Genomic DNA, 26,916 nt, shown 5'->3' on the forward strand with positions numbered 1-26,916 from the left:
GGCGACTGCTTAAAAAGAAACATCTAAATATGAACTCCCTCATCTCTTTCTCTACTGTGGTGGGACTCCTGTTCACCGTTCTCGACATACTGGCTGTGGGTCCGCTACGATCGACGTCCTACGCGATGACGACTTCAGGATTGACTTTGGTTGTGGTCGCGGGAAGATATCTCGACAAATTATCCAGAAGACAGGCTTCCAAACATCTCGTCAAGCTGTATGAAGGACTCTCAGGTCGCGACTATGTTAAATTGCACCCAAGTGGCAAGGTTGGTGACAGTCTAAGCCATAACTATTCAAATACTAACGGATGGGCGAGGGCAGAAAGTACCCAGCTCGTTTCTACGTCCGGGGGACACCATCAAGCTCGACCCATTCTGCGTAGTTCCCTGCGACTGCTACGTGGTTCAAGGCACTTCCACCTTCAATCAGTCACTGGTGACGGGCGAGGCCTTGCCCATAACAAAGTCATTGGGCGACTTCCTACTGGCAGGAACCAAGAATCTCAACGGAAGTCTGTTATGCATCGTCCACAGGGAACGTGAAGAGTCGTTCTATGCTCAATTGGTCCGAAGTGTCTCTGAAGCTGGTGCCAACAAAATAAAAGGCCAAGGCATGATCGATGCGGTAACTCGCTGGTTCTCTCTGGCAGTGGTGTTGCTGGCGATCTTTTCACCACCCTTGGAGCTGTTCTACCAACAAAAGCGGCACCCAGTCGGGTTTTATGTGGGATTATCGAGATTTGTCGAGCGTATAATGACCATACTAGTCAGCGCATGTCCATGTGCTCTTGGCCTTGCGGTGCCATCGGCCGTTGTCGCGGCAATCGGTGAGTCCCTTCGCAAAGCCTGAGGTCTACCCTCGAACTCGAGCTGAATTACTTTCATCAAGATGCCGCGCATTCCAAAGGAATCCTCTTGACCAAGGGAGCCTCAACCCTCCGAGAGCTGGAGCAAGTTGACATGATTGTTTTCGACAAGACCGGGACTCTGACTGAAGGAGCCTTCGTAGTTGAAAGCGTTACATTGCATCCCACCTGGGATGGTAAGGAGATCATGCTATGGACGCTGGTGTGCACACTCGAAGAACAAGAGGCAAACGGACATCCTGTAGGGGTGGCTTTGTTCAAAAAGGGGCTTCAGGAGATTGGTACCAGGTGGCTAGATTCCGTCGATCGGCCAAAAATATGTGAGACTGCCACCGTCCCAGGTCGCGGAGTTGTTGGTAAGATTGGCATTGAGGATGCTCATGGTTCGTCTTCATGGTATCGTGTTTTGATCGGCAGCCAAGAGTTCTTGCGAGAGAATTCTGTTGCTCCCTGTTGGGACACTTCCCCAGCGACGCCACCATTGTCAGGTATCGCTGTACATATTGGGATCAACGGGGTTCTGGTAGCGACATTATATCTACAGGTGAGTGAATGTCCAGCTAATTCCATCTCATATTGAAACATAGGACAGGACCGGATCAGACCGGAAGCAGGAGAGACATTACGAAATCTTGTTGATCGGGGTTATGGGGTCGCTATGGTATGTTGAGGGAAGCCAGACCAGCCGATCGACTTGTTGATCTCTATATTTCTGATTTTAGTTGACTGGAGATGCTGAAGCTGAGGCGTCCCGAGTGGGGCTTCAGTTAGGGATACCAGTACTCGCATTTCGAGCCAGTCCGTCAGACAAGCTTCGACATATCCGGTCACTTCAGAAGGCTGGTTCGAAAGTAGCAATGGTAAATTGGTCACTTTTAGACTTGCAGGCTCTGTTGTCACCAGAAAAGATGCTGATAGATATCTGACAGGTGGGCGACGGCCTCAACGACGCCCCAAGCCTGGCAGCATCTGATGTGGGAATCATCATGACTTGTAACTCATCGGCTGCGACAGTCGGAGGTTCAGTCATGATTCTCAACTCTGATCTCGCGTGCTTGCAATTACTCGGCACTATTGTCCAAAAGACAATGCGCCAGATCCGTTGGAATGTCATTTGGGCCTTTTGCTATAATCTCGTTGCCTTGAGTCTCGCCACCGGTATGGTGAGGCCCCTGGGGTATACTCTCAAACCGTAAGTAGTTCACCGCCCACTGTGTGAACCAAACAGAAGAAACTAACGCAAGTATTTTGTGGCCCAGCTCCTTAGGGGCAGCTTTGATGTCAATTTCGTCCGTCACAATGACCATGCAATCACTGCGATTGAGGAGACGGCTACTGGAGGATGGGCTTACGATTAACGAAAAAGGTAAGCCTGGGATTATATGACTATGTAGAATTAGATCTTAGTCCAGTTCTTAGTCTCATATAAGTATAGGGAGCAGAAAAGCCACCATCTACTTCAGATAGCACTGTTGATGATGTTTACTGTGGAGCCACGCATACACTCCTTACTCTATCGTCGTTGAGGGAGCGAAACGATGGGTGAAAGAATCTCTGTTGTCTTTACCTGGGGCCTCGAGGATGTGATAACTATATAGTCACTAGGTGAAGAGTGGCTAGTGACCACAGGAGGTCGGGGACGCATCTGATGGCCTATTCTGACATACTCCTCTTATATCTTTTATATCTAGGAAGGCTTTCAACAAAGGAGTATCGGAGGTCTCCAGCTGCAGGTATCCCTTTAAGCGTTCAAGGAAAGGAAAGCTTGAATAATGGTGATTTGTCTATTTACCTGTTGTCGCAGTGTGGGTTGATGACATGGTCGAACGAGACCCTACTCTTCGCGGTGTAATCACCAATCCCACCGTGTCAGAATTCTGTCCATCATAAAGCTACTTGCTCCTCACCTAGCCCATCTCCGCTGTCACTTGAGCGGTATTGTTCGATGCGTGACCTCCCCTAATCTCTGTCCTTTCCCAGATTCCATACGCGACTCATATCCCCAACAGGTAAAGTGAAGGGCATCCCAACTGCTTCAAATAGTTGGCCTGTGAGGAGATACCATCCTAGCAAGCTGGTCCCGAAAAGAGCTCCGCCGCCACCCTGAGGATTGGCTAGAACGTTTAAGTAGCAGAGATTATAGTAAAATTTTGCATTGCTCACCTTGTACAGCCTCACTCCCACCACAGTATCACCCAATGCCAACATCCAGAACGATGCCGTCAGTAACGAGAAGACGACTATCAAAGAGAGAAAGACGGTGAAGAAAACGGCATTCGTTCTTGTTGCGCAGATAGCATAGACAACCACCAACAAATCCATCGCGAGGAGCAGGAAGCCTACAATCCGGGTTGTTAGAAGGAGTAATGGATTTCCTGCTTGCTGAACTGACCAAAAGTACTCATGAACCCTGCTGATGCCAGACCTTCAGCGGTGTTGGTTCCAGTGGTTGAATATGGAGCTGTGATAAGAATGTCAGTGCCCAATCTCCCGTCCGATTTTGATCTACGAGAGCACCATGAGAGACATACAGGCTGCACCGAACGAAGCTTGCAGTGTGCATCCGAAAGTAAGCCAGAAGCCACCTGATTAGACTCGTCAGCTCCGGAATATCTCCCACTGCCTGACCATCACCTCTTACCGAAAGAGCAGAAGACGACAAAAGGAAAGGTGTTGCCTAGGACGAATTCAAGAAGACCAGAGACCACTAGCATTGTTCCACCAAGAAACACCATTGCACCACTATAAACTCAAGGTCAGAGATCATGCACAAAAGAGTCGATGCTGAGACGACGTACTCGACGGCAACGCCATTATTGCCGGCTCCTCTCCATCCCATCAGCGCGCAAGACACCGGAGTTGTTGTCGGAACAAAGCTTGCAATCGCCCTGAACGGATTTTTGATCGTTAAAACTTGTCTTCTGACTTTGCACCTCACAGTAGAGACGAGGGGTGCTTACAGCGGTGTTGGATTTCCAAACTTTTTGGCTAGAGCTGGCTGATGACGGCCAATTGGTGCGAGATACAGCCTCTCAAATTGCTCTGGTGATAATGTAATGGTAGTCTGGACTTGTTTGAGGTCTGGAAACCCCTGGGGCCTTCCGTTCTCATGATTGAGCTTCTGCTGGGAATGACCCTTCTCTACATGATCAACATCGTAATCGAGTCCGTTATCCATCATGTGGTTCAAGGTCCTAATAGAAAATAGTGCAAACAAATGAAAACGACGTGTCTTGGAGAGATGCTGGAAGGAGCTCCTGAAGCTGTGCGGACGTGGAGGGAAACTCTCAACTCAGACTGCCTTATAGTTCACCTTTGCACAACATGGTTGAGGTCATGGCGGGCCGGTTTGCCACGCTTGAAGTGAAACTTTACAGACTCACTGACTATCAGACTGAGCACGGTTCTGATCAAATCTGGTCATCCGTGTCTATGACAAACTGTCGACGTGAGTTTACCAAATTGACTCCTTACTGTTGCAGATCAGAGAGCTACATGCTGTGAACAAGATGCCGTGCTCTTTCCGTGCCGCCCTCCCCGCGCCTCCACATTCATAGACTCCAAACTCCAAACTAAATACGTTAGATCGGGGAGATTGGTATACTGGCTCGACACCCTCCGGCTCCCGGCCCGGGCGTTATTGTCCTCTTGCGTTGGGCCCTGAGGTGAGCGGGGTTGTTCGAAATCCGTGCTATAAGTGATTACTGGACCAACTAGTCCAGAAATATTTGCGGTTGGTCCTTGCCTCAATCTCAACTTTGAAGTTCAGCCCACACTTTACTCGCAGGTATTAAGAATGCCAGCTCAAAAGGTCCCTGTCGACGGCCACACCAATGGTGTAGAGGTTCACCGTACCAAAGGACTCCTCGATTGGAGCTCTTTCAAGAATGTCATCAACGGAGAACTCGAGACAACGTCCAAGACACGGCGTAGTATCAATCCGGCTACTGGAGAACCTGGGCCAGAAGTACCTGTCGCGACAAAGGGCGATGTTGATCGAACACTAGAGGCCGCGAAAGTGGCATTCGAGAAGTGGTCCCAAGTCTCGTATTCAGATAGACAGCACGCTGTGCTGGCATTTGCAGATGCATTGGAAATTGAGAAAGAAAACTTTTCACAACTCCTGACCCAGGAGCAGGGCAAACCGGTGCGTATTGATGGCTAACAGTTTCAAATATACTCTCTGTTTCAAGCCGAATGTCTCTGATATCCTTCTTCCTTTATCTAGTTGGTATTTGCCCGATTTGAGCTTGACCTTGCCATCCAATGGATGCGCGACATCGCCAAACTCGAGCTTCCAGAGGAAAGTGTTTTTGAAGACGACAAAGAGATTCGTGTCAGATATACTCCGCTGGGCGTGACGGTCGGCATTGTTCCATGGAACTATCCGATCCTCCTCGCAACGGGAAAGATTGCTCCAGCCGTCGTGACAGGCAACACCATTGTCATCAAACCATCGCCATTCACCCCTGCAGGAGACTTGAAACTGGTTGAACTTGCACAACGGTTCTTCCCTCCTGGCGTAGTACAAGTGCTGTCTGGAGATGACAGTCTGGGGCCCATACTTACAGAGCATCCTATCCCGGCCAAGATCAGTTTCACTGGGTCGACCTTCACCGGGAAGAAGGTCATGGAATCCGCCAGCAAGACACTAAAACGAGTGACCCTGGAACTGTGAGTGTTTCCCTTGTTAGAATTACTGGAGAAGTACAAAGCTGACTACTTAATCTGATGACCAGTGGTGGCAATGATCCAGCAATTGTCACTGACAATGTGGACATAGCAGCTGTAGCTCCCAAGGTGAGAATTGTTAGCCGTTTTCAAGTTAATGTCAGCTGAATCATTCGACAGATCGCAGGGCTCGCATTCCTCAACTCGGGCCAAGTAAGCCTATGATTCCGATTGCGAGTCGGGAGTGCTCAGATGACTTACCAAGCTATAGATATGTCTAGCTCTGAAACGGATATTTGTTCAAGAAACTATTGCAAATGAATTTCTACAGGCAATGGTAGAGGCGACCAAGAATCTCAAGGTACGACAACATAATCATGATCACAGCCTTGCTTTTCGCTGATAAAGCCATCCATTAGATCGGCCCAGGAACTGACCCCGACGTCTACCTTGGCCCGATCCAAAACAAAATGCAATATGAGAAGGTCAAGACCCTTTTTGCAGATATAGAAGCACAGAACTGGAAGGTCGCCGTCGGTGGGACAAATCCAGGAGGTAAAGGATACTTTATCACTCCTACCATCATTGAACGTCCTCCACTAGACTCAAGGATTGTGAGGGAAGAGTCATTTGGTACGTAGTCTCTTCCCTGATCATCCAAACGTGGTCACTACTGACAGCTAGCCGCGAAATAGGCCCGATAGTTCCCTTCCTGACGTTTATGGATGACGCAGAGGCAATCAAGCTGGCAAATGATACCCATATGGGCCTAGGAGCTTCGGTTTGGTGCAACGATATTGAACGTGCGAACAATATTGCTCTCAAACTTGACGCGGGAAACGTGTGGGTGAACACGCATTTCGAGCTCGACCCCCGATTTCCATTTGGCGGACACAAGCAGAGCGGCATTGGAGTAGAATGGGGTGTCGGCGGACTAAAGTCTTTCTGCAACTCGCAGACTCTATTCTTGAAGCGAAATTCTCCATAGCGCCATGGTTACTTGAGAGATTAGAACTGAGAATATGATGCTGCGAGGGCGTGAGGATGCGCGTATTCTCAATAACACTTGCTTGTCCGAGAGCCTGAAAAGAAAACACTCCAGAGCACAATTGTGTAAACTGATCCTCTCGATAATGGTGTTCATATAGTGACTTTATCTACCATTTACTTATTCTTTGATTTCTTTCGTTGTCTCAACGAAGCAGGTCAATGGCCTCACCGTGACTGTGATCTATCTTGTCACTCCAATATCTGGATATAGATAGATAAAACGTCTTTTTACCTCTTCTGAATTCTCTTAAAGTGTCTGGACTCCTTGATGGAATAGAACAGGCTTCCGTCGTAGACTCCGCGGAGTTCTGCTCTCGCTATCTGTCCATTCTTCTGAATGAGTAGCCATGTAGTGAAGAGTTCCATAAAACTGTAAAGCCAGCCTCCAAAATCGCAAGGGTCGCAATTTGATCTCCACATTCGCAGAAACTCGCAGGTGCTAAGATAGTCCTTGTTTCCCACGTCGAATTGCTTGAACATGGCGTCGAATTTCACCTGGTTAAAGCGGCCCCGATCGTCAAACACCTCGGAATGACTGCTATGGATGGTACGGTGAATGTTGTATACACAGATTCGGAATCGAGGGTCTCGTCTCGTGCATTTGGGATGACCTGACTGAGTTGCGTACGAGAATAGGAGGGGAATGAATAGGCTGATGAGGCTGTAAGGGATGGAAAATCCGAGCTCACGGAATCCATTCCAAACATCGGACACGTGGATCACTCCATCCCCGTCACGATCCCAGAACGAGACATGTCGTTCGAGGTCGGTAGGTCCGTGATTCTCATTGATGTCTTGCCTGGTCATGCCTGTAAGCGAGATGACTGAATGAGCCCTGAAAGAAATGTAATTGATGGCACTACCCCAGCCAGAACAATTGTTGTTTTTCCTCGTTCGAACGGCGCAAGTCTTGTCATAGATATGGTGGCCTGCGAAGGTTCCTGGTCGGACCGTGGATTCTAGGGGCTTTTGGGCGCATAGTGAATGAATCTACTCCTAGCTGTCTGAGTACAGTCCATCTTAGCGGGCCGGGGCGGGACGTCCGGCCACCGTGCCCCGGGAATAATCACATTGCCCATATGAGCTTCGTCGTCTCCAGCAGCATGGAAGGGACTGAAGAAACACGAGTTTTATAGTTAACACAATTGGTCTCAATATGATACTGGATAACTCGGGATCAACAACATATAGAGGTACGTAACATTGACTCTTTTGCGACTCTGGGTTTAGCCGGACTCCTCACAGCTGATCTCCAGTCTACTATTATCACACCCTAGTCGGTGTACCAACAAAGGGAATGAATGGTGATTTTCCCCGAGGCTGTTATCCCAGAAATCTTGCATTGGTAGTTCAAGGTGATTTATCAAGTCCATGTCGAACCCTTCGTGTTGGTGTATCTCGCCACCAAAATTGATGTCTTTGAGTACGACATCGCCGCCGTCGTCAAAGCGATTTTGATCAAGGGGTCGTACTTGTTGCACTTCTGAAATACCCGATACTTCACAATCCTTTCCATTGGACACTGAGCTGTCATCACTGGACGCAGAAGACTCGAACCAAATGTGATGCAATGGATCTGCAACATTCGTGGCCAAAGAGATGGATCGGGCGGGATCGGAGAGCCAGCCATAATCAAGGAGGTGTTCGATGGAATGAAAACTGGGGTCGTCACTGAGCTCTGTGGATCGAGAAGCAGTGACAAGCTCTCTAGCAGCCAGAGGATCTGGTTTGAATTGCTCTAACGCAATGGCCTGTGAATCATGACATCAGCATGCATACGGGGGAAAAGAAGTCAGGGAGAAATCCTAACCATCTTGGGATAATGTCCCCAAAGACTGCGCCCCTGGTCGAGAAACTCCAAGGTATGGCGGTATAGTCGTTTGGCGGTGTTACGAGTCGCAATGTCGTTATGGTAGGAGAAGAGCTTGCAAATCACTCCCCCGACAACCATTGGATAGCCATAAAATGAGCTGATGGCCATCCCAAGCTCCTGTATCGCTCTCACGGTAGAGATCAATTGTTCTGCATACCCAAACGACCGTCGGAGGATTTCAGTTATGAAACTCAGTGGTACTGCAGCTTCAAATGACTGCAGCCGCTTGCGAAAGAGATAGGGATGATGCAAAATACATTGGTTCATATGGCAAAGCATCGTGGCAAAGATAAAATGCCCTGCTTTCTGCTAATCGATTGATCCCTCTAGGTCAAGGTAGTGGGTTCGAACTGCATCCGAGACTGAAGCGTCAGTCACCCTGGAATATCCTTCGAAACTCAGAAGCAAGCTGTAGATGGCCGCAAAGTCGCTTCGGGAATCCCAGGGAGGATAGCGATCGGTAGATCCTTGTTGTTGGAGTGCCTGTCGTTCCACCCTTCCTAATGCCGACGCCATGAGAATCGTATATGTGAAAGGATCCATGTGTCTTGTCTCATGAATAGTGTGCATTTCTTCTAGTAGTCGCAACCCAGGCATTGTCTGGTGCGCGTCGGGGCAATCTGAAGGGAGTAGGGTGGAGCAATCACTGTCTGCAATCGTCGATGGCCGGTAGGCACCGCAGGAGGCTAGTCTATCAAGCAAGTAGACGGACCAAAATGTCAATCGCCTCTCATCCTGTTCCTCGAATGGCAAGTCCGATCGTGGCTCTGTATTAAGTTGCAAACTCTGCGCAAATCTGACCGCTAAGCCGATCTTGACCCAACCGAGACGATGGCGACCGGCTTGCAAAATCTAGTCAGTCGTGGGAAAAGCATGAATGGAGAAAAGTTACCTGTGAAATCTACCACGGCCAAAAGATTCGTTGCTTGCACCATATGGATATCTAAAAGCTGGGTGTCGTCGGCGAAAGCCTGGTCAAAAATCTCGCTCCACGCGGTTCGACCGTAGAAATCCACCGCCGCCAGCTGCTGAGACTCAAAGAAGGGCTCATCAGAGAAGCGGGCAGATAGGGCGATCATGGCAAGAAGAAGATAGTCCGGATATTCTTTGTCCTCCAGTCGACGGTAGAATACCGCCTGGCGAAAGTAAACGTATGGCTGATTCTGGCACGAGCGAAAAAAAGTGTCGAGAAGAGATCGAAGGACTGGTTCTGGAGGTAACTGTGAGTACTTGCTGCTATATCTCACAAGAATCAGCAGGTGTAATATTAATATCTGTAACAACCTGAATCGTGTGAAGCCTACCGAAAGCTCTGAGATGTTGACCCGGGACTGGACGCGGCAGAGCCTGCTCCTGGCGACGCCTTGCTCTTCGCACGATGATCCATCTCATTCATAAGGCTGAATCTTGCTTCTAATAATGACACTCTGGTCGCAAGACCGATCTCCTTAGGCCTGCGTCAGCTGAGTCGAAAAGCACTTATTCCGCGGATGGTAGCACCTTACATCGGCATTGACCTGAGCTCTGGGCAAAGCATGGTGGCATACGACTGGGCCATCGCCATAAACGCATTCTTGATTCAACCGAGAACAAAAATTACAAGAAGGTCGCTGTCCGTCGCATTTCGCCTTCTTTCGTCTTCGGACAGATTGAATTAGCAATAAGAGCTTCATTGCAATACTGGCAAAGTAGATCAGTACGCACCGACAATTCTGGCAAGCCTGGCGCACTCTCTTTGACTCTCGTTGTCCCTTCATGTTGAGATAGCAGAAGACATCGCAGCCCTTGAGAGCAATGTGTCTGAAAATAGTAATTGCAAATATTTTATTGTTCTGTGTTATGCGACGCAGGGATGTCTTTTCGTACCTGGGCATTCACGATCATATCAAGCGATTTGAGCTCCTCTACAACTGCCCGTGAGGAATTCAACATTAGGAGGGATGTCACCAGGATCTTCAAGTGGCCAGGCCATTTTCGTTCTGTTCCCCGCCACCTTCTTTGCTCCAGGACACCCTACCCTTGACGAGACGGTAGCCACCGTTGTTGTCGACCCGCAAAGTTCGAATCTCTCCGCAGACTACAAAATGACGCTCTGAACTTTAGGTTTGAATAAATGGGCCCGGATTGTACCGGCTCCACAGTCTTTGGACGCTTGATTGTAGGTCCCTCTCCCACAGGGTACTGAGAGGGGCCATCCAGAGCCGCCGGTTCCCCCGCAGCTTCATTTGTTGTAGGTATGTGACAGATTGCTTCGGAGACAGTCACATATCGAATGGTCCTCGCTCAGGGCGAATGACGAGCGACACAGATAGCTACGTTCACCATGGCCTCATCGACTCCCACTGTTTCCTCGAAGTTTGCGGCCATGTTCCTAAATATACGCCCTCTTTCAATTAGCCCTCGGGTCCCTCGTCTTCACCGCAGCGTAGCGCTTGTCTCGGAAGCGATTTCTAGTTGTTGACGGAGGACTCTGTAACACTTGAGGTAACGTTCCCAGCTGTGTCTACTTACCCCCCAGGATGTCATAATGTTCATCTTATCCTTTGCCTGCGGGACACGGAGGATTTCCAACTTTGAAATATGAATTTTGTGGGAAACAAGTAATTCGGGCATGTATCGCGAGTAGCTTTCTTGGGATCATCTTCCGATGGCTTAAAACCCGAGCCACGGGACTGACGTGGTAAATCAGGAGGCTACGCTCCTACCTTCACCTAACCGATCCTTCTTATTCAATGCCTCGAGGTTTATCTGTTCGAGTACATCTCCAGCTTCCAAGTTTGTCTTAATACCGAGCTTGTGAGCCTCATCCTCTGTGAAAGTACCAAACTGATTGATCTTGTTAGTATCTTCGCTCTTCATTACATCATGTGAACTTACTGTGTCATATTCGTCAACTTCTCCTTGCCCAGCGGGTGGGAAGGCAACATTCAGTCCCCATTGGGTAAGGAAGGAAATAACGTAGCCTGCTATGAAGCCGAGGTAGAATGTTCGTGTCAACCCAATCGGAATGTTGTTATTTGGGTTAACTGATGCCATGCCACCGATAAAGGGGGCAATTCCAACTGTAGCCGAGACATAGGCGCGAATATTAATGCCTCTCCAGAAGTAGTATATGCCTCTAGGGTCGCTGTGGTACAGGTCGCTGAGTTTGACTCTTTGTTTACGAACCATGTAGTATTCCGATGTGAAGACACCCATCATGGGCCCTAGGACAACTGTTGAACGAGTTAATTTTCAGCGACAATTAAGGGCATGGTTGGTCGTCAGCTTACCTCCGAAACTGCTAAGTGCTGCAGTGAATGTAGAAGCCTTCGCCAGGATTTGCCAGGGATTGAGCAGTATCGAGATGACGGCAATGAGGTAGGATCCCCGGCGAATATTGATGTACTTTGGGCACAGTCCAGCAAAATCCATACCTCCCGAGACACCGTTCTCAACCGAGTTCAGGGCCATAATGTTTGCCAACAGGCCGAGGGCGGTGAAGAATGCTGCCGCACGTAACTTCGGGTTATGATAGTCGGTGTCCAGCCACAGCTGTACGATGTTGGGTGGATTCCATAAACCCAGTTCATTGACATCTCCGTACATCTTGCCGGCGGCTGAGGTACCCAGCACACCAAAGACAGGAACGACGACTCCAAAGAACAGTTCCCCAAAGGACTGGCCCAATACCTGGTCCCTCGGGTGCCGGGCAAACCGTGAGAAATCGGTTTGGCTGGTCATTCCCACCGCATTGCCGCCTACAAGAGCAGTAATGCCGTGAACAAACGCCCAACCCAGCTCAGAGCCTGCCTTGGCCGTCGTCTTGGTGGAAATATAGTTACCCACTCCATGCGCCGCCGCCATCAAGCCAATCGACAGCCCGAAAATGGTGCAAGCACTTATCCCCAATGCAACCTTCAGAGGCACACGGAGCCGGTCAGGTGGGAAATACAACATTGGAATTGCAACTGAGCTTAGGTCAGATAGCCCGAGACACAGATAGAGATGCATGGCTGCTTACTGATGTTGTATAGAACGAAGCCCACAAATTGCTTCGTTGTCATCGAAGCTGACGCGGGAAGCGTGTTCTTCATGTGCTGGTAAGAGGGAAATATGGTCGAGAGAATTGTACTGACAAGTAGGCCTCCAGTGAAGCTTTGAATGCCGTACCAGACTACGAAATTCTCGTTAGTTGTTGTAAATCAAAAACGACTCACCCCATACCGCAAGTTACTCCCACACGGATCAATATGGGGAAATACGAGCCCCAGACACCAAAAGTGAATCTGGACTGTACAGTATATCCAATGTGCCATACGCCACCCATCCTGTATATGGTCAGCCGGGCCCTCGCCAGTCCAACGATCTCTCCACCCACCAGCCAAGGCTGAGAACAACAGCAAGCTGGATGACTCGCGCTATAATCGTACAGATGATTGACTGCCACACATTCAGGCCGAAGGAGAGTACGGAGGCAGTTGCCTGCCACCCGTAGACGGTCAGGAAGACTGTGCTCCAGAGGCCAATGAAGTCAAGATCTCGCCATTGTCGCCGGGCTGCTCGCAAGGTTAGTAAATCAGCAGCATGTCAATTGCAGACCCCCGGAGCTTGAATACGTACAAGGCGGAAGGGGTATCAAGTCTCGATTCTGCCAGCGGTTGGGCGGAATATCGTCGCTGCCTTGGTGCAACTCGACTTTACGCTGAATCTTTCGAAGGGCGGCCATCTTTTTGGCCCTGTTTTTGTTTCTTCCTTCCGGCGTTGCAGATCTGATACATCCTGCTCACTGTTCCAGTTCAAGAAAGGCATTCTAGCATATATCAAAGAGTCGCGTTAATCGCACCATCGATCGAGGAAATGTCGTGATCTCTGAATCTCGGTTTATTACCCACGTGGTTCACGATAACAATCCACTCTAATCCACTGCGGCCCAACGTCGACCCTCTTTGACGTCCGAGCTCTAACTAGTAGACACTGACACATCCAGTAGAGGAATGATTAAGAACTTGGCTAGCCCGACCCAGACCTTTGGGAGCCCGCTCAGTGCAAGGTTGCATACCTCGCCCGGCACTTCAATATCAGATTTCTGGTGTGGAATTGCTTGTCTCCCTGTCCAAATTTGGAACACAGGATGTCAATTTCAAACGCAAATTTCCATCGAGTCCCGATCCGTTCCAGCTTATTATACCTTTCCTAGGATTCTAGAACTAGCGATCTTCGCCATATCGGTCTTCCCTCGGCACCCTTCGTCGCAGGTCAAGTTGTCGCGGAAACTCCAAAGCGATAGCATTCATGGCGCGCAAAATGAGAGTTGGAGTTGATGTCGGAGGTGAGGTTGCCATACGACCTGCACCCATAAGTTCACAGCTGACGCAGATGCATTCAAGGTACGAATACTGACGCCGTGGTTCTCGACCCGAAACGCCATGCCGAACAGAACCGTGGCGTGCTCGCTACTCACAAAACTCCCACCACCCCCGACACCACTTCAGGCGTCGAGTCAGCCATCCGTGCAGTTTTGGAAATCTCTGGTGTCCCACCTGATCAAATCGCTTCCATTACCATTGGAACCACAGCTTTTCTCAATGCCGTGATCCAAAGGGAGAGTCGCCATCTGAGCCGCGTCGCGGTTTTGCGCCTATCTAGGAGCTTCTTGCGTGACGTTAAGCCGTTCTCGGAATGGCCTAGGGACCTAGCTGCGATTATCGAGAGCTACGTGGGTTACGTGGGTGGAGGTTTGAATATCGACGGCACGGAAGAGGCCTCTATCGATGTAAACGAGGTTGTGCGGGCATGCTCTGATATTCGTACCCGAAAAGCAAGAGCAGTGGTTGTGGCAGGAGTTTATTCACCTATCGACACTCAGTTCCGACAAGAGGAAAAAGTCAAAGAGATCATCCTCCGTGAAATTCCGGGCATTGATGTGGTCTGCTCACATGAGGTTGCAAACATCGGTACGTACGCACACCGTAGATTCATGATCCTCCGTCTGACCAGGACCAGGGTTTCTTGAGCGAGAGAATGCAGCAATCCTTAACGCGGCCATTTTACGATATGCTAGAAGAACTGTTCGAAGTTTTGAATCGGCCATGGGCCGGTTGGGCATGTCAAGGTGTCCCCTATACCTGACACAGAATGATGGAACTCTGCTTGACGCAGCAGGAGCCGCGCGAACTCCTATACGCACGTTTTCTTCCGGAGTCACCAATTCCATGCGAGGAGCTGCACATTTATCCGGTCATACTCTTACTGGAAGCAGCCGGATCTCAGCAATTGTCGTCGATATTGGTGGTACGACGACCGATGTGGGCGTCTTGCTGCCATCTGGCCTTCCCAGGCAGGCATCGGCATACTCTTCCGTTGCTGAAGTGAAGGTCAATTACTCTTTACCACACCTATTTTCAATTGGCTTGGGAGGAGGCTCTATCGTCAGCGCATCATCTGGTGACAGCGTTCGAGTCGGACCGAAATCTGTCGGCAAAGATATCCTGACAAAAGCTCTGGTATTTGGTGGTGACATTACTACGGCGACTGACATTGTAGTTGCCGCTGGCAATGCAAGAGTAGGATCACAAAACCTTGTATCGCATCTCGATCTCAATCTCGTCACCCAGGCGCGACTTCGAATAAGGAGGCTTCTCGAGGAAGCAGTAGACACGGTCAAGACTTCTCCAGCTCCGCTCCCAGTGTTCCTTGTTGGAGGGGGATCGATACTAGCACCCACTGACTTGGCAGGAGCCTCAAGTGTAACGATACCTCCTTATCACGATGTGGCCAACGCGGTCGGTGCCGCATGCTCCAAAGTTGGTGCGCAGATCGACGAAATTCGAGATACGTCGAGACAAACTCACGATCAAATAGTGACGGAAGCAAAAAATCGGGCGATCCGCAAAGCTGTATCATTGGGTGCGATCGAAGACAGTGTATACATCGCCGAAATTGAGGTAATGCCGATACCATACTTGAGCAACCAGAGCCGTGTCGTCATCAAGGCAATTGGTGAAGTTGATCTTGAGACCAACCACCCTCGGCCAGAATTGCAGGACGATGGCGATAACAGTATTGGCGAGGCTGCAGAGTTGCAACCACCAAGTGAAGTAGCCAGTGTGGCAGAACTCAAACGCATCGATCACGATAGCTACCGACCCACCATAATTCGCAACACTATCACCGGCGTCCTTGAATGGCATCTTACCTCAGTGGACCTGGATTACATCGCGGATGGATGTTACCTGCTTGGTTGCGGCGGCGGTGGTCCTCCTTACGCTGGCAAAATCCAACTACAAGCCATGCTCTCATTAGGACATACAATCCGCGTAATCGATTCATGTTCCCTTTCCAAAACGTCAACAGTCTATTGGGGAGGCCGTATGGGATCGCCCGCAGCAATATCAGAGCGTCTGCAAGCCCACGAGACTGTCCTAGCAATCAGAGAACTCATGTCGTACCTACACCAGGATGCTTTTGATGCTGTCATGGGACTCGAGATCGGCGGATCCAACGGCCTAGAGCCTTGTCTCTGGGGATCCTCGCGCTTCTTTGATCGGCCTGTTGTGGACGCAGACTTGATGGGTCGTGCCAATCCAATGTGCTGGCAGATCACATTGACCGTGCATCGACCAGGCGAATTTGTGCCATGCGCGATTGACTCTGGCACCGGCCGCACTATGCTGATGACGCGAGCGCCGCGTGACGAAGACGTTGACAAGCCGCTGCGCGGTGCAATCACGGAGCTTGGCTCGCTGGTAGGACTAGCAGGACGGCCGACGACAGGCGAGATTGTCCAAAAATACGCTGTCCTCAACACTGTTTCATTAGCATGGCGAATCGGGAGAGCCATGGCGCGTGCTGACTCAAGCAACACGATCTCTCTTGTCGCAGAGAGGATTGTCGAAGAAGTCGGAGGTCCAAGAAGCGCCAAAATCCTGTATCGTGGCAAAATCACCTCGATTGAACGCACATTGCACAAAGGTCTTTCTGTAGGGGTGTTACACATCACTGGTGGGGGGCTTATAGAAGCTGAAACTGGGTACACCTCGCAAGGCTACACCGACGGAACGCTGCGCATTCCTTTCATCAATGAGAACATCTATGCCGAACATGCCGGCGCAGATGGAAGCACAGAGGTTCTTGCCAGTGTGCCTGATTTGATCACTGTAATCGACAAGCAGAGTGGACGCGCTGTCGGTGTTCCTGAGTATCGGTACGGGTGTCATGTCATTGTTCTGGCCATTGCTTGCTCTCCGCGATGGACTGAGACACCTCGAGGTCTTGAGGTTGGTGGACCAAAGTCTTATGGGTATGACAATATACAGTACCACCCCGTTGGTGAGTATAGCCAGCCGAAGAGCGTCATTGAAGAATACGGCTCGCTGGATTGTGCTTGAGTAGCCACCATAGTTGTTAACCTTGTTGCGCGGGCCTGAGCTTTCTTGTACTTTACTGCCGAACTCGAGCCACTGAGCTGCATAGACTTGGGTATCCTGTTCCCTCTCCAGATGGTATCGTGACTCCTTCCGCTTGAACTGATTGCCCTGTTCTAATGGAAAAACCCCACTTACGCAAGGCTTTCGGAAAGTATTCTTACATTGATAACAGCACGCCATAGTGGAATACTCTTGCACCTTATACTCGACCCACAAAAATTCACCTTGGCAAGTGGAATGGGACTTTTCTTTGGTTTCTGGGTAGTACGAATTGGGGATACCGTGCCGGAGTTGTTGCTTGGGCCGGTTGGATAGACCGATCGATAATTTCGCTCCTCAAGCTGGCAAGAAAGGATCTGCCGCTTTTCGTTCTCTTTCAAATATCAAGATGCGTCCTGAACCCTGGCCACATAAATAAAGACCAGCCCTAAGTTAGCTCACTCCAATATATAGACACAATCTGCATAGCGCTTACACGCCTTGATCCGTATACATACCTCCAAGACCGAAAATCACACATTCAGGAACTATACACACACATACATTGAGAAATGGCAATCGCAGAACTTACCACACCCGAACTATATCGCGAAGAACTTACCAAACCTGGCGTGGTTGTGATCGATTTCTATTCGACGCAGTGTCCACCCTGCAAGGTATGAATCTGCACCACGCCATTCGGTCATGAACCATCAGTACAAGACTGCAATGTCCCAAATCCGATTACAATTTTCTCCTACGGAGATCTTTTTACATGGTCTCGCTGACATGTTTCAGGTCATTGCACCGCTCTACGACGCAATCGCCAATAAAGACTCGAACAAGACCATCCGGTTTTTTAAGGTTAGTGTACCCTTTTCGAACGAATCGTTTTCTTCTCTAGAGACCATTAGCACAGAGCGATGGTGTGTCTACCCAGGACTACACAGGCCCTCTCTTGTCACATGGCATATCTGCCGCTGTCCATTCTGAACCCAGGTATAGGGGCTAACAACGCTCACCCACCAGGTAAATGGACTTATCGAGCCGGGTAGTACAATTCAGCGTGAGGCGGAAGTGGTCTGGTGGCCAACCCTGGTTGTTTACAAGGACGGGCGTGAAACATGGAGAGCCAAAGTTCCCAATCCACCGTCAATAGAGCCTGTGCGTGAGCTAGAGAGGTTATTAGACGAGCAAGATTGGTAGGGGGTTGTTGTTTGTATCATTGTGAGCACCTACGTGTGGACCTGTGTTTGTATCAAAGGATACTTATTACAAAATCTGTGTTTCCTGAGCTCGGCAGTTACTACGTACATTCTAAAAGCTAGTGGAACTACGTGGATCTTGAGCGAGAGCCAAGCGAGAAAGGCGATGAGCAGGATGCTGTAAGGGTGTTGCTTTGCTAAATCCCGCACGAAGGAGGGAACAAAGGTTGGTACATTAAATCGCCAAAGGAGTAACCTAGTAGAAAGGATTGTTATGCGAACAAAGACTGTTAGCAATGTTCAATAAAGATCTTACAAAAACCCAGCTTATGACACTTGCACGACCACTTCCTCTTGCTCGGCCTTCTCGTTCTCTATATCTAGCTCCGCGCCTGCGCCAACCGGCAATGTCTTTGCAATCTTCACAGGCTCAAAGATATTGCTCGATCTCAAGAAAATCTCATCGATATCTTCAAGTGGTCGCTCTTTGGTCTCTGGACAGAAGAGGAAAAACACTGCAAACGCCAGGGAGCTTGTGCAGACGTAGACGAGGTAATATTTCCATCCGAGATTGTCAAACCCAAGCGGAGTGACCTCGGCCAAGAGGAAATTGAAGATCCAATTCGTTGACGCTGACATTGCAGTGACTTTTGCGCGGATGCGGAGGGGAGAGATCTCTGCGGCGTACATGAAAGGGATCAGAAACAGGCCAATGGGAAAGAAGAAGAGAGACATGAAATCGAAGAGCAAAGTGGCTCCAGCGACGCGCTTATCCCCGGGTGCATACTTTGTGAGCGCTGCAAGGCCGGACTGGGATATAATCATTCCAAAGGAGCCAATCAAGAGCAACTTGCGTCGGCCGATCCGATCGACCAGGAACATTGCGAGTGTGGCGCACAAGAACTGCCAGATTTGCAGGCAGCCTGATATGACGCGCGACAGAACTGGCGAGTACCCGAGGATGTTCTGGAAGATGGTGTTCGAGTAAAATGTGACAATGTTGACACCAGTCATTTGGGCCAGCATATTGACGGCCATTGCCAGGAGAGTTCGATGCAGATGCCGGTTTCTCGTTGTTGCAAACGGGTTCCCCGAGGTTCCCACATGCTCTGCATCAATTGATGCTTTGATCGTACTAATCTCGTGGGCGATCAATCTTGAGTCTCTGGGCAAGCCTTCCAGGCGCGAAAGTGAGTCCATGGCACCTTCATAATCGTCTTGCTTGATCAGCCAACGGGGCGATTCTGCGAGAGTGAGCCAGGCGCTAACAAGAAATGGTTCGGTCTGTCATACCTGGCAAATAAAAAATCAACGAGAGTACAATCAGCGCAAACACTAATTGGAATGCAATGGGAAACCTCCAATTGACAGAGTTGTTTTTGACAAAGTAAAAGCCAAAGTCGAGCCATGTTGCGAAGCAAACACCACCAATTGCAAAACAACCTTCCATCATTACCAGCCTGCCACGGTTGTGTGCTTTGGAACACTCCGTAACCCACATGGGGACTGTCGCGGTGAAAGCACCAACTCCCAGCCCGGTGATGATCCTCGCAGGGATGAGTTGGCCGAGACTGAATGGTGTGGCTTGGATTATGACACCGATGATGATAATGCACGCTGCGAGAAAAATCGTCTTGCGTCTGCCTAAGAAGTCGCCCAGAAAACAGCAGGAGAGGGCTCCGACAGAGCAGCCGACTTCGTAGAGAGCAACTATCGTGCCTTGCAATACCGATCGACTCTGGCTCTTGTCCGCACTCGTGTTGATGGAAGGAAACCGCATTTCCCACGTAGGCAAGGTCAGAAGACCGTTGACGACAGCCTGATCATAGCCCTGTAGCAAGAATGCCACGGCCCCTACGCAGCTAACGAGCAGTCCCAGAGCGTGCCCTTCAAGTCTGATGGAAGGCATTCTGATTTCTTCGTGGGGAAAATTGAGTCAGGGGAGACATTCACTTGAAGGGTCTGGGTAAGGCGACATATATACCTAGAGCTTGGTGAGACCCCTCGAACAGTCCCCGCCCTCAGACTGCCTCCGCCAGAGACCCCGAAGTACGCAATAACCCACACCCGGTACTTGTATGTTGACTGTGGAGCCTGAAGACAATGCTCTACGACATAAGCTTAGGAAGCTTGTTTGACACACAATGCACAGTAAAGTGATGGTGGCGTGGTGAAACACGGCCCGATCGGATACTCGGTCACTGAAATGACGTGGACACGCGTTGGTGGGCTTTAGCTTATACCAATAGCCGATCGGTAGTTACCTCTGAACTCTTGTCCAAACCTCTCTCAAAGTCTGGAAGGCTACTTCATCAGCTAGGGGGGAAATGTTTGTTGCATCATTGCCGTCAAAATCCGTTGCATCCAAAGCTACCTACCAAAAGCATAAAAGCCGAATAAGGTTATGCAGCATCATTCCCTTGTGCCCGCGCCCCGGAAGTCCCCGATGGTTTCAATGAGCGGGGAGTTGACTGGAAAGGAGGGTTATGGACTAAGAGACAGTCGTTCAGAAGAATAAGAGAAGTTTATTCTCCTTTCTCAAGTGGTAATGGTCATTTAGGAATTAGAGAAGTCGCAAGAAAGTGAGAAAGTTCAATCTGTCTCATAACTCTGGTCGCAAATGCTCTTCGAAAGTGAGATTTCTATGGAAACACTTTGCTCGATCGGCTTCCTTTGACGATTCATAGCCTCATAGGCCACATTAATCGACTTAGTTCGGATGCAAGAGGACTTCAAAGCCTTACTAACGGCCAGGAACAGCACGACACAGATCGCTACTGCGAGCTCTGAATTCCCGAGCAGCAGTAAATTTGCATTACTCCGTACGGAGTAATATTCTGCCGGCTACAAGCCTCAGCTGACGTTCTCAACAGCTTTTTCCAAAACCAGAAGCGTGGACGCATCTGTTGTTTGTTCGAAAATGGACAGAGACAGTGACACCCATGGCGACTCATTATCTGAGTCGTGACGCGCTGCCTAGCGGCATCCCCATGGAGCCCTCGTGCGCTGACTCTTTTACAAGAGAAGGATCGATATTCGTCTTCTTCTCTGTGTAGAAGGAGCGTGCTACCTGTTGTTGAATCACTTCATTGATCGCATCAACTATGAAGGAGCGAGGTCCTATAAAATAGGCAGGTGCTACAAAGGCAGTGTTTGCTGTGTTGCCAAGACCACTCCACGTGACTTGGTTACATGTGACCACACGTGACCAACACTCTGCCCTTAGCGAATTCACATTATATCTCGGGCCAATATCGCAGCTCGCATTTCCGGACTCGATGCCAACATATGACTTGCTGTGGACAGCCGCTACTCATCATGCTTACGTGGCACCTCCCACATTGAATTTGTCAGAGAGACTCAAGGGGATAGACGCTAACAATCTCGGCTGGTGACCGAGCAGGACTTGTCTATTACATCGGCTATGTCATTTTGTATCGCACGACCCCTTTTTGCTGTGACACTCCGTGATGCAGATACTAATAGTATCTCTAAGAAGTAATCAAACATGCATCGATAAGTCGGCGCCGAGTACTGATTAGCCTCCATCAGTGCCGTGGCCTAAGTGGAAAGTTGACAATCTATCGTCGTTCTCCTCCCAGTTCGGGGTGTGCTCGAGGCTGTAGGTGCTGACTCTCTCTCAGGTTGAGACAAAGAATAACCTCTCAGCTGTATCTATCTCATCTCATGCAAGTGTATATCGATGACCACTCTTCTCACTCCTTTGCCTCCACCCTTCTCTTCTCCGTGGTCCGCGAAATTACTTCTGCGATGAACTTACGTTGGAGGACTTGGTGACCTCCCAAGATAGTATCTGCAGTATTGAGATAGCTCCGAACAAACGAATTCCACAGCTCTTGTTGAACTCTTGAGCTCTCGCAGGGACGGGGGTAATATGGATCATTGAGAAAGAAGGCGTCGACTGCGTCCGCAACTCCAGTGTCGTCCATGCTTATCTTTCGTACTTGGTTAAAGTCGAGAATAAAGAGTCGGGTCTCTCGGCGGACAAAGTTCTCACTTGAAGGGCCGTCATTTTCTTCCTGATTTGTATTTGTTGTAGAGCTTCCAAGAACAAGTTCAATGTCTCTGGCATCTGTCTGGGCTCTCCAATGCATGATGGCTAGTACCTCGCCCATTGATACTGCAAGCATTTCATAGTCAAGTCCAATATCAATCATCTGATTGAGATGCAGCTTGAAGTTTCTCAAGGAAAAGAACGCGGTCTTTCGTCCTTTCATTGATCCTAAATAAGGTCGTACTAGACAATCCTTATTTGCTGAATCCGCTTTTGCGCTTTGCTGAAGGTTCTCTCTGCAGAAATGATTGATAAGTTGAGTCCGTGTTGGAGCTGGGAGCGGCAGAATTCTTTCTGTTATCACAACTGGTGCAGGAAGATTGACAACGTCTCTTGCAGTTGTATACAAGTCATGATGCTCATTCCACCATTTTGTGTCATCACGCTCAATGATCCCATAAACATCCGGAATCTCGATCTCAGTAGAGAACTGACGAACAGCTCTCTTGATGGTTTGATGCATAGTGTAATCATTGAATAGAGCATCATCATCATCTAGTGTTTTTCCGATCTTGTATGATAATGATTGTCCATCAACAGTAAACACTATCCCACAAGCTCCTGCACCAATCTTTCTGAATGTGCGAACAGAGCTCTCATTAGCCTTTGATTGTTCCTCCGCGAATGACGATGTAGTGGAAATGACTGATTTGATACTAAGCATTCGTGCAAGTTCGATCTGCTTTTGCTGAGGTTCAGGTAGGCTCTGGGCAGAAGGTGATGAGGATGGATTCTCCAGAAGACTGAGAAGACGCAGGTTCGCAGTAAGGTCCTCTTCGAACTCGGTGGTCATAGGAGGTTCGTAGTCTGAGGACGACGCAATAAACCGACGGCGAGCCATTATGGTATGTTGACAATTCGTATAGGTGTATCACTTCAGTGTGAAGATGTAAAATCAGAAAGTTGGATGGAATGCAGGAAGTATCAAGAGAAGAAAGAGAGAATCAAGAGGCTTTGTGTCAAAGTTGTTTGTTGTGAGAATTTGTGAGGACCTGCAAAATATACTTTGAGTATATATGGTACTACGCTATTGCGCCCTCAGGGCACTTTCCTGTTTTGCGAGGCATTCCTCTGGTTGCGCCAAGGCGCATCTTCCCGATCTGGGATAGCATAAGTTACATAGATCTCTTCTTGCGTCTTCCGACTGCATCTTTACAACACAATACTCATGACATGACAAGTCGTTACCACGCCCTGTTTTCCTGTTGTGACACCCCAAGGGACCCATAACGCGAAAAGGTGAACCACATTGTTGTTGAACGCATAGTTTCCTCGATGCACACATTGAGATACTGCCGCGAAACGGTGGTCTGAATGATGATATCCTGCTTGGAAGTAAACTCGGACCGAATCTCGTCTGAGGGGAGCTCTTTCGGCGATATGTCAACGCTCTAGCCCGGTCACCAAGGCAGTGGTTTCGCATGCGGGACGGAAACGCACTCGCCCGGTTTACTATTGCGGCTGCAGTGGCACGCAACGACCTAGATGATGTCTACTTTTCGAACGAACAATTTGAAATTCTGACCGAGCTTGCAGACACGCTGTAGGACGCTGTCGCTTTCTTCAAGCACCGTTCTGAGGGTGTGACGAACAGCACCTTCGCCTCCGTACCAGTAGAATTGCGAATTCACGCACTCCACCAGGCCCGCGAGACCCTATGGGCTCTGGATACCTGCTGGGCAATGAAGTCAGAACTTTGACACGTTGTTAATTTCTTACGAAATATCGGAGGCCCTATTCACATTGTGATGCGGCGGTATTGTTTTGTCGAAGAAAATTTGACTATGGGCACTCCTGAAACGGCAGAGGTTATCGACGAAGCCCGCCGCCATGTAAAGCTTTGGAACCGTGTTGATACAAAGGAGGAAAGAATGAGCAAGGACTCCCTAGATGTCCAGCGCTATCAGAGTCTCGTCACTAATTCCCACGAAGACTTGATGTATTACGAACTAAAACAGTTTCTCGAGGACACCGATGGAGCAACTTGCAACGACTGCAACTTCCGCCAGACCTACAGAGCCGAGAATCTCTATCATTTCGGCGGTGTGGAAATATGTAAAAAATGCAAGGTTGCGTGGGGGGGACTATATACAGTCCTTCCCTACACGCACCGCGGAGGTTTTCCCAGAGCTTCAAGGTCTAGATGGCTTTGCTTAGGTTCAAAACAGAATTGAGAGGATGGCTTATAAGATAATGTAATAGAAGTAATCTGCAGACTATACTATTCATCAAAAAGGGGTTCCCTCGACCGCAAGAACAAGCCAAATGTTCCTGTCTGCCTCTCGGTAGCTGGTTCCTCCCGAGACCTTCGACTGAATGGGGAGGAGAGCCTTGCTGCCAAACAAAACATGATGACGGGAGAGAGAATGTCCACCTCCGCAGCAGTTAAGATGCAGCCAGAGGGTATCGCTGCCACCGACTTCAGATTCATTACGTAGAGTGGTGCAGAACAGGTTGACATTGTCCTGCCGATTCAACTGACTTGGCCAACCTTTGAGAACCTTGTTATATAAGCACCGACTACTGATTATTGGCTAGAACATTAGCGTAATCATACGCCTTATTTGGCTAGACGCGACCGCATTTTCCTTGGCGTGTTGGTTAGTAAGAAATCTCAACGTGTTTCGTAAGGGGAGGGCAAGTTCGGAACTACTACAGGCGAAAGTGTATGTCACAGCAACTAAGAATACAAAGTTGTAGCCAATGGTTGTCAGACAGTGAAGCATAGACTTTTTTTTGGTTTTGAAATGTTCCACAGCCGCTTAGAGCAGATCTTGGCCCTCGGCTTGAATGAGTTCGATTTCCAGTCTGCATTGACCACCTACTGACAATAGTCGTTGATGACGCTCCGAGTTTTTGACTTTAGTGCCCCCTGTTATTGGTAGCGGCTCGCGAAATACGAGGTCACCACCCCTCTCCGGGTCTCCACGGGGCGCTGCTGGACTCGATAAATGCAGCTGAGGCTGCAGAAGAGGGTCGACGCTGCTTGAGAGAAATCTGCTGCCGTCATCATGCTGGTTTTACCGCTCCCTTCAATACTCACAGGACTTTTGCTGCCGTTCTGCTTGGTGGAAGCTGTGTCACAACAGAGCGTGCAGCAGGCCGTAGACAGACTTGATAGCTTTATTCAGTCCGTACTCAATGACACCCAGGTCCCCAGTATCGCTGCTGCTGTCGTCTACAATGACTCTATCCTCTACGCCAACGCCTTTGGAGTGCGGGAGGTTGGAAGCAACGAATCAGCAACCGCCGAGACAGTGTATCAATTGGCATCCTTGTCGAAGCCAATAAGCTCGACAATAGTTGCGCAGCTTGTTGGTAACGGACATCTCAGCTGGACGTCGAAAGCAAACGAGCTTGACTCGAGCATCGAGCTCTCCGACCCTTGGATCACAGGTGAAGTTACTGTCGAGGATTTCTTTTGTCATCGTAGTGGGTTGTTTGGAAATGCAGGCAACGATCTTGAACCGTTCGGTTACAATCGAAAGGAGATTTTGTCGAGAATGAAGTTTCTGGAACCTACTGGATCCTTCAGAGTTGATTACCAGTACAGCAACTATGGCATCACCATGGGTGCTGTTGCCGCAGCCACCGCCGCCGGTCTCTCCTGGGAAGAAGCCACATCTCGTCTTTATGAATCTTGCAACATGACATCCACGAGCTCGGAATACGATGACTTTCTTCAGCGATCCAACAGGGCATCGCTTCATATTCGAGCTGGCAATGGAACCAACTTCAGCGAGCCATATATCCGGGCACCTGAACGCAACCCGGATGCTCAAGCACCAGCAGGTGGTGTGACTTCCAGTGTCCTTGATCTTGCCCAGTGGCTCAGACTTCAACTCGGCAATGGGACGCGGGACGGGCAACAGATTGTCTCTTCTGAGCCTTTGCAGTACACTCATCAACCCCAAATCAACCGAGGCCCCGATCCTGCCACGAATCGATCAGCGTTCTATGGATTAGGCTGGAATGTCGATTATTCGTCTTCTGGCATCTTCGTCGGTCATGCCGGTGCCTTCACTTCTGGCACGCGGTCATATGTGAGGATGAATGTTGCGGACGGCATCGGAATAGTGGTGCTGAGTAATTGCTGGCCGACAGGTGTGCCAGATGGCATTACGTACACCTTTTTGGATTGGGTGTACCAGGGAAACCGGACTGGGTCCCGGGACTGGGTATCTTTTTGGGACGATGAATACGATGAACTCAACGAGAACTTTGGAGTATCGGATCCCGGCCTTGCTATCACACCAGTCAATGCTTCAGCGCCACTTGAAGGAGAAGATGTATACGTTGGGACATACTTCAATGACTATGTGGGAGCCGTAAGTGTTAGTGGAACGGATAATCGCAACCTTTCGATGCAAATTGGTGAAAGGACCTTGCCACTGACGCACTGGGATCGAGATGTTTTCATCTTAAGACCTGTGCTGGAAAATCCAGAGTATCCTACTACAGTGACGTTTGTCGTTGGCGCAGGAGGCCAAGCTCAACAAGTGCTTGTCGAGGATTTGAACGGCGATGGAGGGGGTGTTTTGAGCAGACAGGTCGAAGAATAGTCGATTCAACATATATATGTATATCGTTACATAAATAAGGCAGATAGGATCCGAATCTCGCACCTGTAACCGACAAGTGGAGGGTCATCACTTACACGGCTGGCTCGAGTCGGGATGGGCAAGGGTGGCATCACCTTCCTTCCGGAAACTGGGTGAAGCGCGAGCAGTCGATCATGCCTTGGTCTAGATGGATAAGCGCCCTTTCGTTCCCCGGATCTCTTGCCT

General features: G+C 49.4%; 12 protein-coding genes across 12 annotated transcripts; 5 read left to right on the top strand and 7 right to left on the bottom strand.

Moving 5' to 3' along the window:
- Positions 1–29: 29 nt before the first annotated feature.
- PV08_06565 (uncharacterized protein) lies at positions 30–2,226 on the top strand (the record flags this gene model as incomplete). Its single annotated transcript, XM_016380899.1, has 7 exons — positions 30–269; positions 325–829; positions 892–1,412; positions 1,461–1,529; positions 1,591–1,728; positions 1,798–2,060; positions 2,136–2,226. 7 exons carry the CDS (start codon positions 30–32, stop codon positions 2,224–2,226), a joined length of 1,827 nt encoding a protein of 608 aa, XP_016236726.1.
- A 601-nt stretch (positions 2,227–2,827) lies between these two features.
- On the bottom strand, positions 2,828–4,046 carry PV08_06566 (uncharacterized protein; the record flags this gene model as incomplete). Its single annotated transcript, XM_016380900.1, has 6 exons — positions 2,828–3,207; positions 3,261–3,329; positions 3,400–3,453; positions 3,510–3,610; positions 3,667–3,756; positions 3,829–4,046. The coding sequence occupies 6 exons, from the start codon at positions 4,044–4,046 to the stop codon at positions 2,828–2,830; spliced, it is 912 nt and encodes a 303-aa protein (XP_016236727.1).
- Positions 4,047–4,664: 618 nt separating this feature from the next.
- PV08_06567 (uncharacterized protein) lies at positions 4,665–6,527 on the top strand (the record flags this gene model as incomplete). The annotated part of the gene is made up of 7 exons (XM_016380901.1): positions 4,665–5,015; positions 5,097–5,542; positions 5,608–5,668; positions 5,720–5,752; positions 5,811–5,900; positions 5,959–6,172; positions 6,235–6,527. 7 exons carry the CDS (start codon positions 4,665–4,667, stop codon positions 6,525–6,527), a joined length of 1,488 nt encoding a protein of 495 aa, XP_016236728.1.
- Positions 6,528–6,817: 290 nt separating this feature from the next.
- On the bottom strand, positions 6,818–7,396 carry PV08_06568 (uncharacterized protein; the record flags this gene model as incomplete). Its single annotated transcript, XM_016380902.1, has 1 exon — positions 6,818–7,396. The coding sequence occupies one exon, from the start codon at positions 7,394–7,396 to the stop codon at positions 6,818–6,820; it is 579 nt and encodes a 192-aa protein (XP_016236729.1).
- A 419-nt stretch (positions 7,397–7,815) lies between these two features.
- PV08_06569 (uncharacterized protein) lies at positions 7,816–8,741 on the bottom strand (the record flags this gene model as incomplete). The annotated part of the gene is made up of 2 exons (XM_016380903.1): positions 7,816–8,340; positions 8,400–8,741. 2 exons carry the CDS (start codon positions 8,739–8,741, stop codon positions 7,816–7,818), a joined length of 867 nt encoding a protein of 288 aa, XP_016236730.1.
- A 30-nt stretch (positions 8,742–8,771) lies between these two features.
- PV08_06570 (uncharacterized protein) lies at positions 8,772–10,020 on the bottom strand (the record flags this gene model as incomplete). Its single annotated transcript, XM_016380904.1, has 4 exons — positions 8,772–9,304; positions 9,355–9,704; positions 9,767–9,916; positions 9,968–10,020. 4 exons carry the CDS (start codon positions 10,018–10,020, stop codon positions 8,772–8,774), a joined length of 1,086 nt encoding a protein of 361 aa, XP_016236731.1.
- A 1,127-nt stretch (positions 10,021–11,147) lies between these two features.
- On the bottom strand, positions 11,148–13,170 carry PV08_06571 (uncharacterized protein; the record flags this gene model as incomplete). The annotated part of the gene is made up of 7 exons (XM_016380905.1): positions 11,148–11,288; positions 11,340–11,677; positions 11,735–12,412; positions 12,466–12,628; positions 12,679–12,772; positions 12,823–13,000; positions 13,065–13,170. The coding sequence occupies 7 exons, from the start codon at positions 13,168–13,170 to the stop codon at positions 11,148–11,150; spliced, it is 1,698 nt and encodes a 565-aa protein (XP_016236732.1).
- Positions 13,171–13,736: 566 nt separating this feature from the next.
- PV08_06572 (uncharacterized protein) lies at positions 13,737–16,831 on the top strand (the record flags this gene model as incomplete). Its single annotated transcript, XM_016380906.1, has 3 exons — positions 13,737–13,773; positions 13,832–14,398; positions 14,448–16,831. 3 exons carry the CDS (start codon positions 13,737–13,739, stop codon positions 16,829–16,831), a joined length of 2,988 nt encoding a protein of 995 aa, XP_016236733.1.
- A 590-nt stretch (positions 16,832–17,421) lies between these two features.
- PV08_06573 (uncharacterized protein) lies at positions 17,422–18,055 on the top strand (the record flags this gene model as incomplete). The annotated part of the gene is made up of 3 exons (XM_016380907.1): positions 17,422–17,526; positions 17,648–17,713; positions 17,879–18,055. The coding sequence occupies 3 exons, from the start codon at positions 17,422–17,424 to the stop codon at positions 18,053–18,055; spliced, it is 348 nt and encodes a 115-aa protein (XP_016236734.1).
- Positions 18,056–18,381: 326 nt separating this feature from the next.
- On the bottom strand, positions 18,382–19,963 carry PV08_06574 (uncharacterized protein; the record flags this gene model as incomplete). The annotated part of the gene is made up of 2 exons (XM_016380908.1): positions 18,382–19,298; positions 19,348–19,963. 2 exons carry the CDS (start codon positions 19,961–19,963, stop codon positions 18,382–18,384), a joined length of 1,533 nt encoding a protein of 510 aa, XP_016236735.1.
- Positions 19,964–21,770: 1,807 nt separating this feature from the next.
- On the bottom strand, positions 21,771–22,970 carry PV08_06575 (uncharacterized protein; the record flags this gene model as incomplete). Its single annotated transcript, XM_016380909.1, has 1 exon — positions 21,771–22,970. The coding sequence occupies one exon, from the start codon at positions 22,968–22,970 to the stop codon at positions 21,771–21,773; it is 1,200 nt and encodes a 399-aa protein (XP_016236736.1).
- Positions 22,971–25,140: 2,170 nt separating this feature from the next.
- On the top strand, positions 25,141–26,691 carry PV08_06576 (uncharacterized protein; the record flags this gene model as incomplete). Its single annotated transcript, XM_016380910.1, has 1 exon — positions 25,141–26,691. One exon carries the CDS (start codon positions 25,141–25,143, stop codon positions 26,689–26,691), a length of 1,551 nt encoding a protein of 516 aa, XP_016236737.1.
- Positions 26,692–26,916: the final 225 nt, after the last annotated feature.

This window comes from Exophiala spinifera, assembly GCF_000836115.1.
Source record: "Exophiala spinifera strain CBS 89968 unplaced genomic scaffold supercont1.4, whole genome shotgun sequence".
Classification (NCBI taxonomy): domain Eukaryota; kingdom Fungi; phylum Ascomycota; class Eurotiomycetes; order Chaetothyriales; family Herpotrichiellaceae; genus Exophiala; species Exophiala spinifera.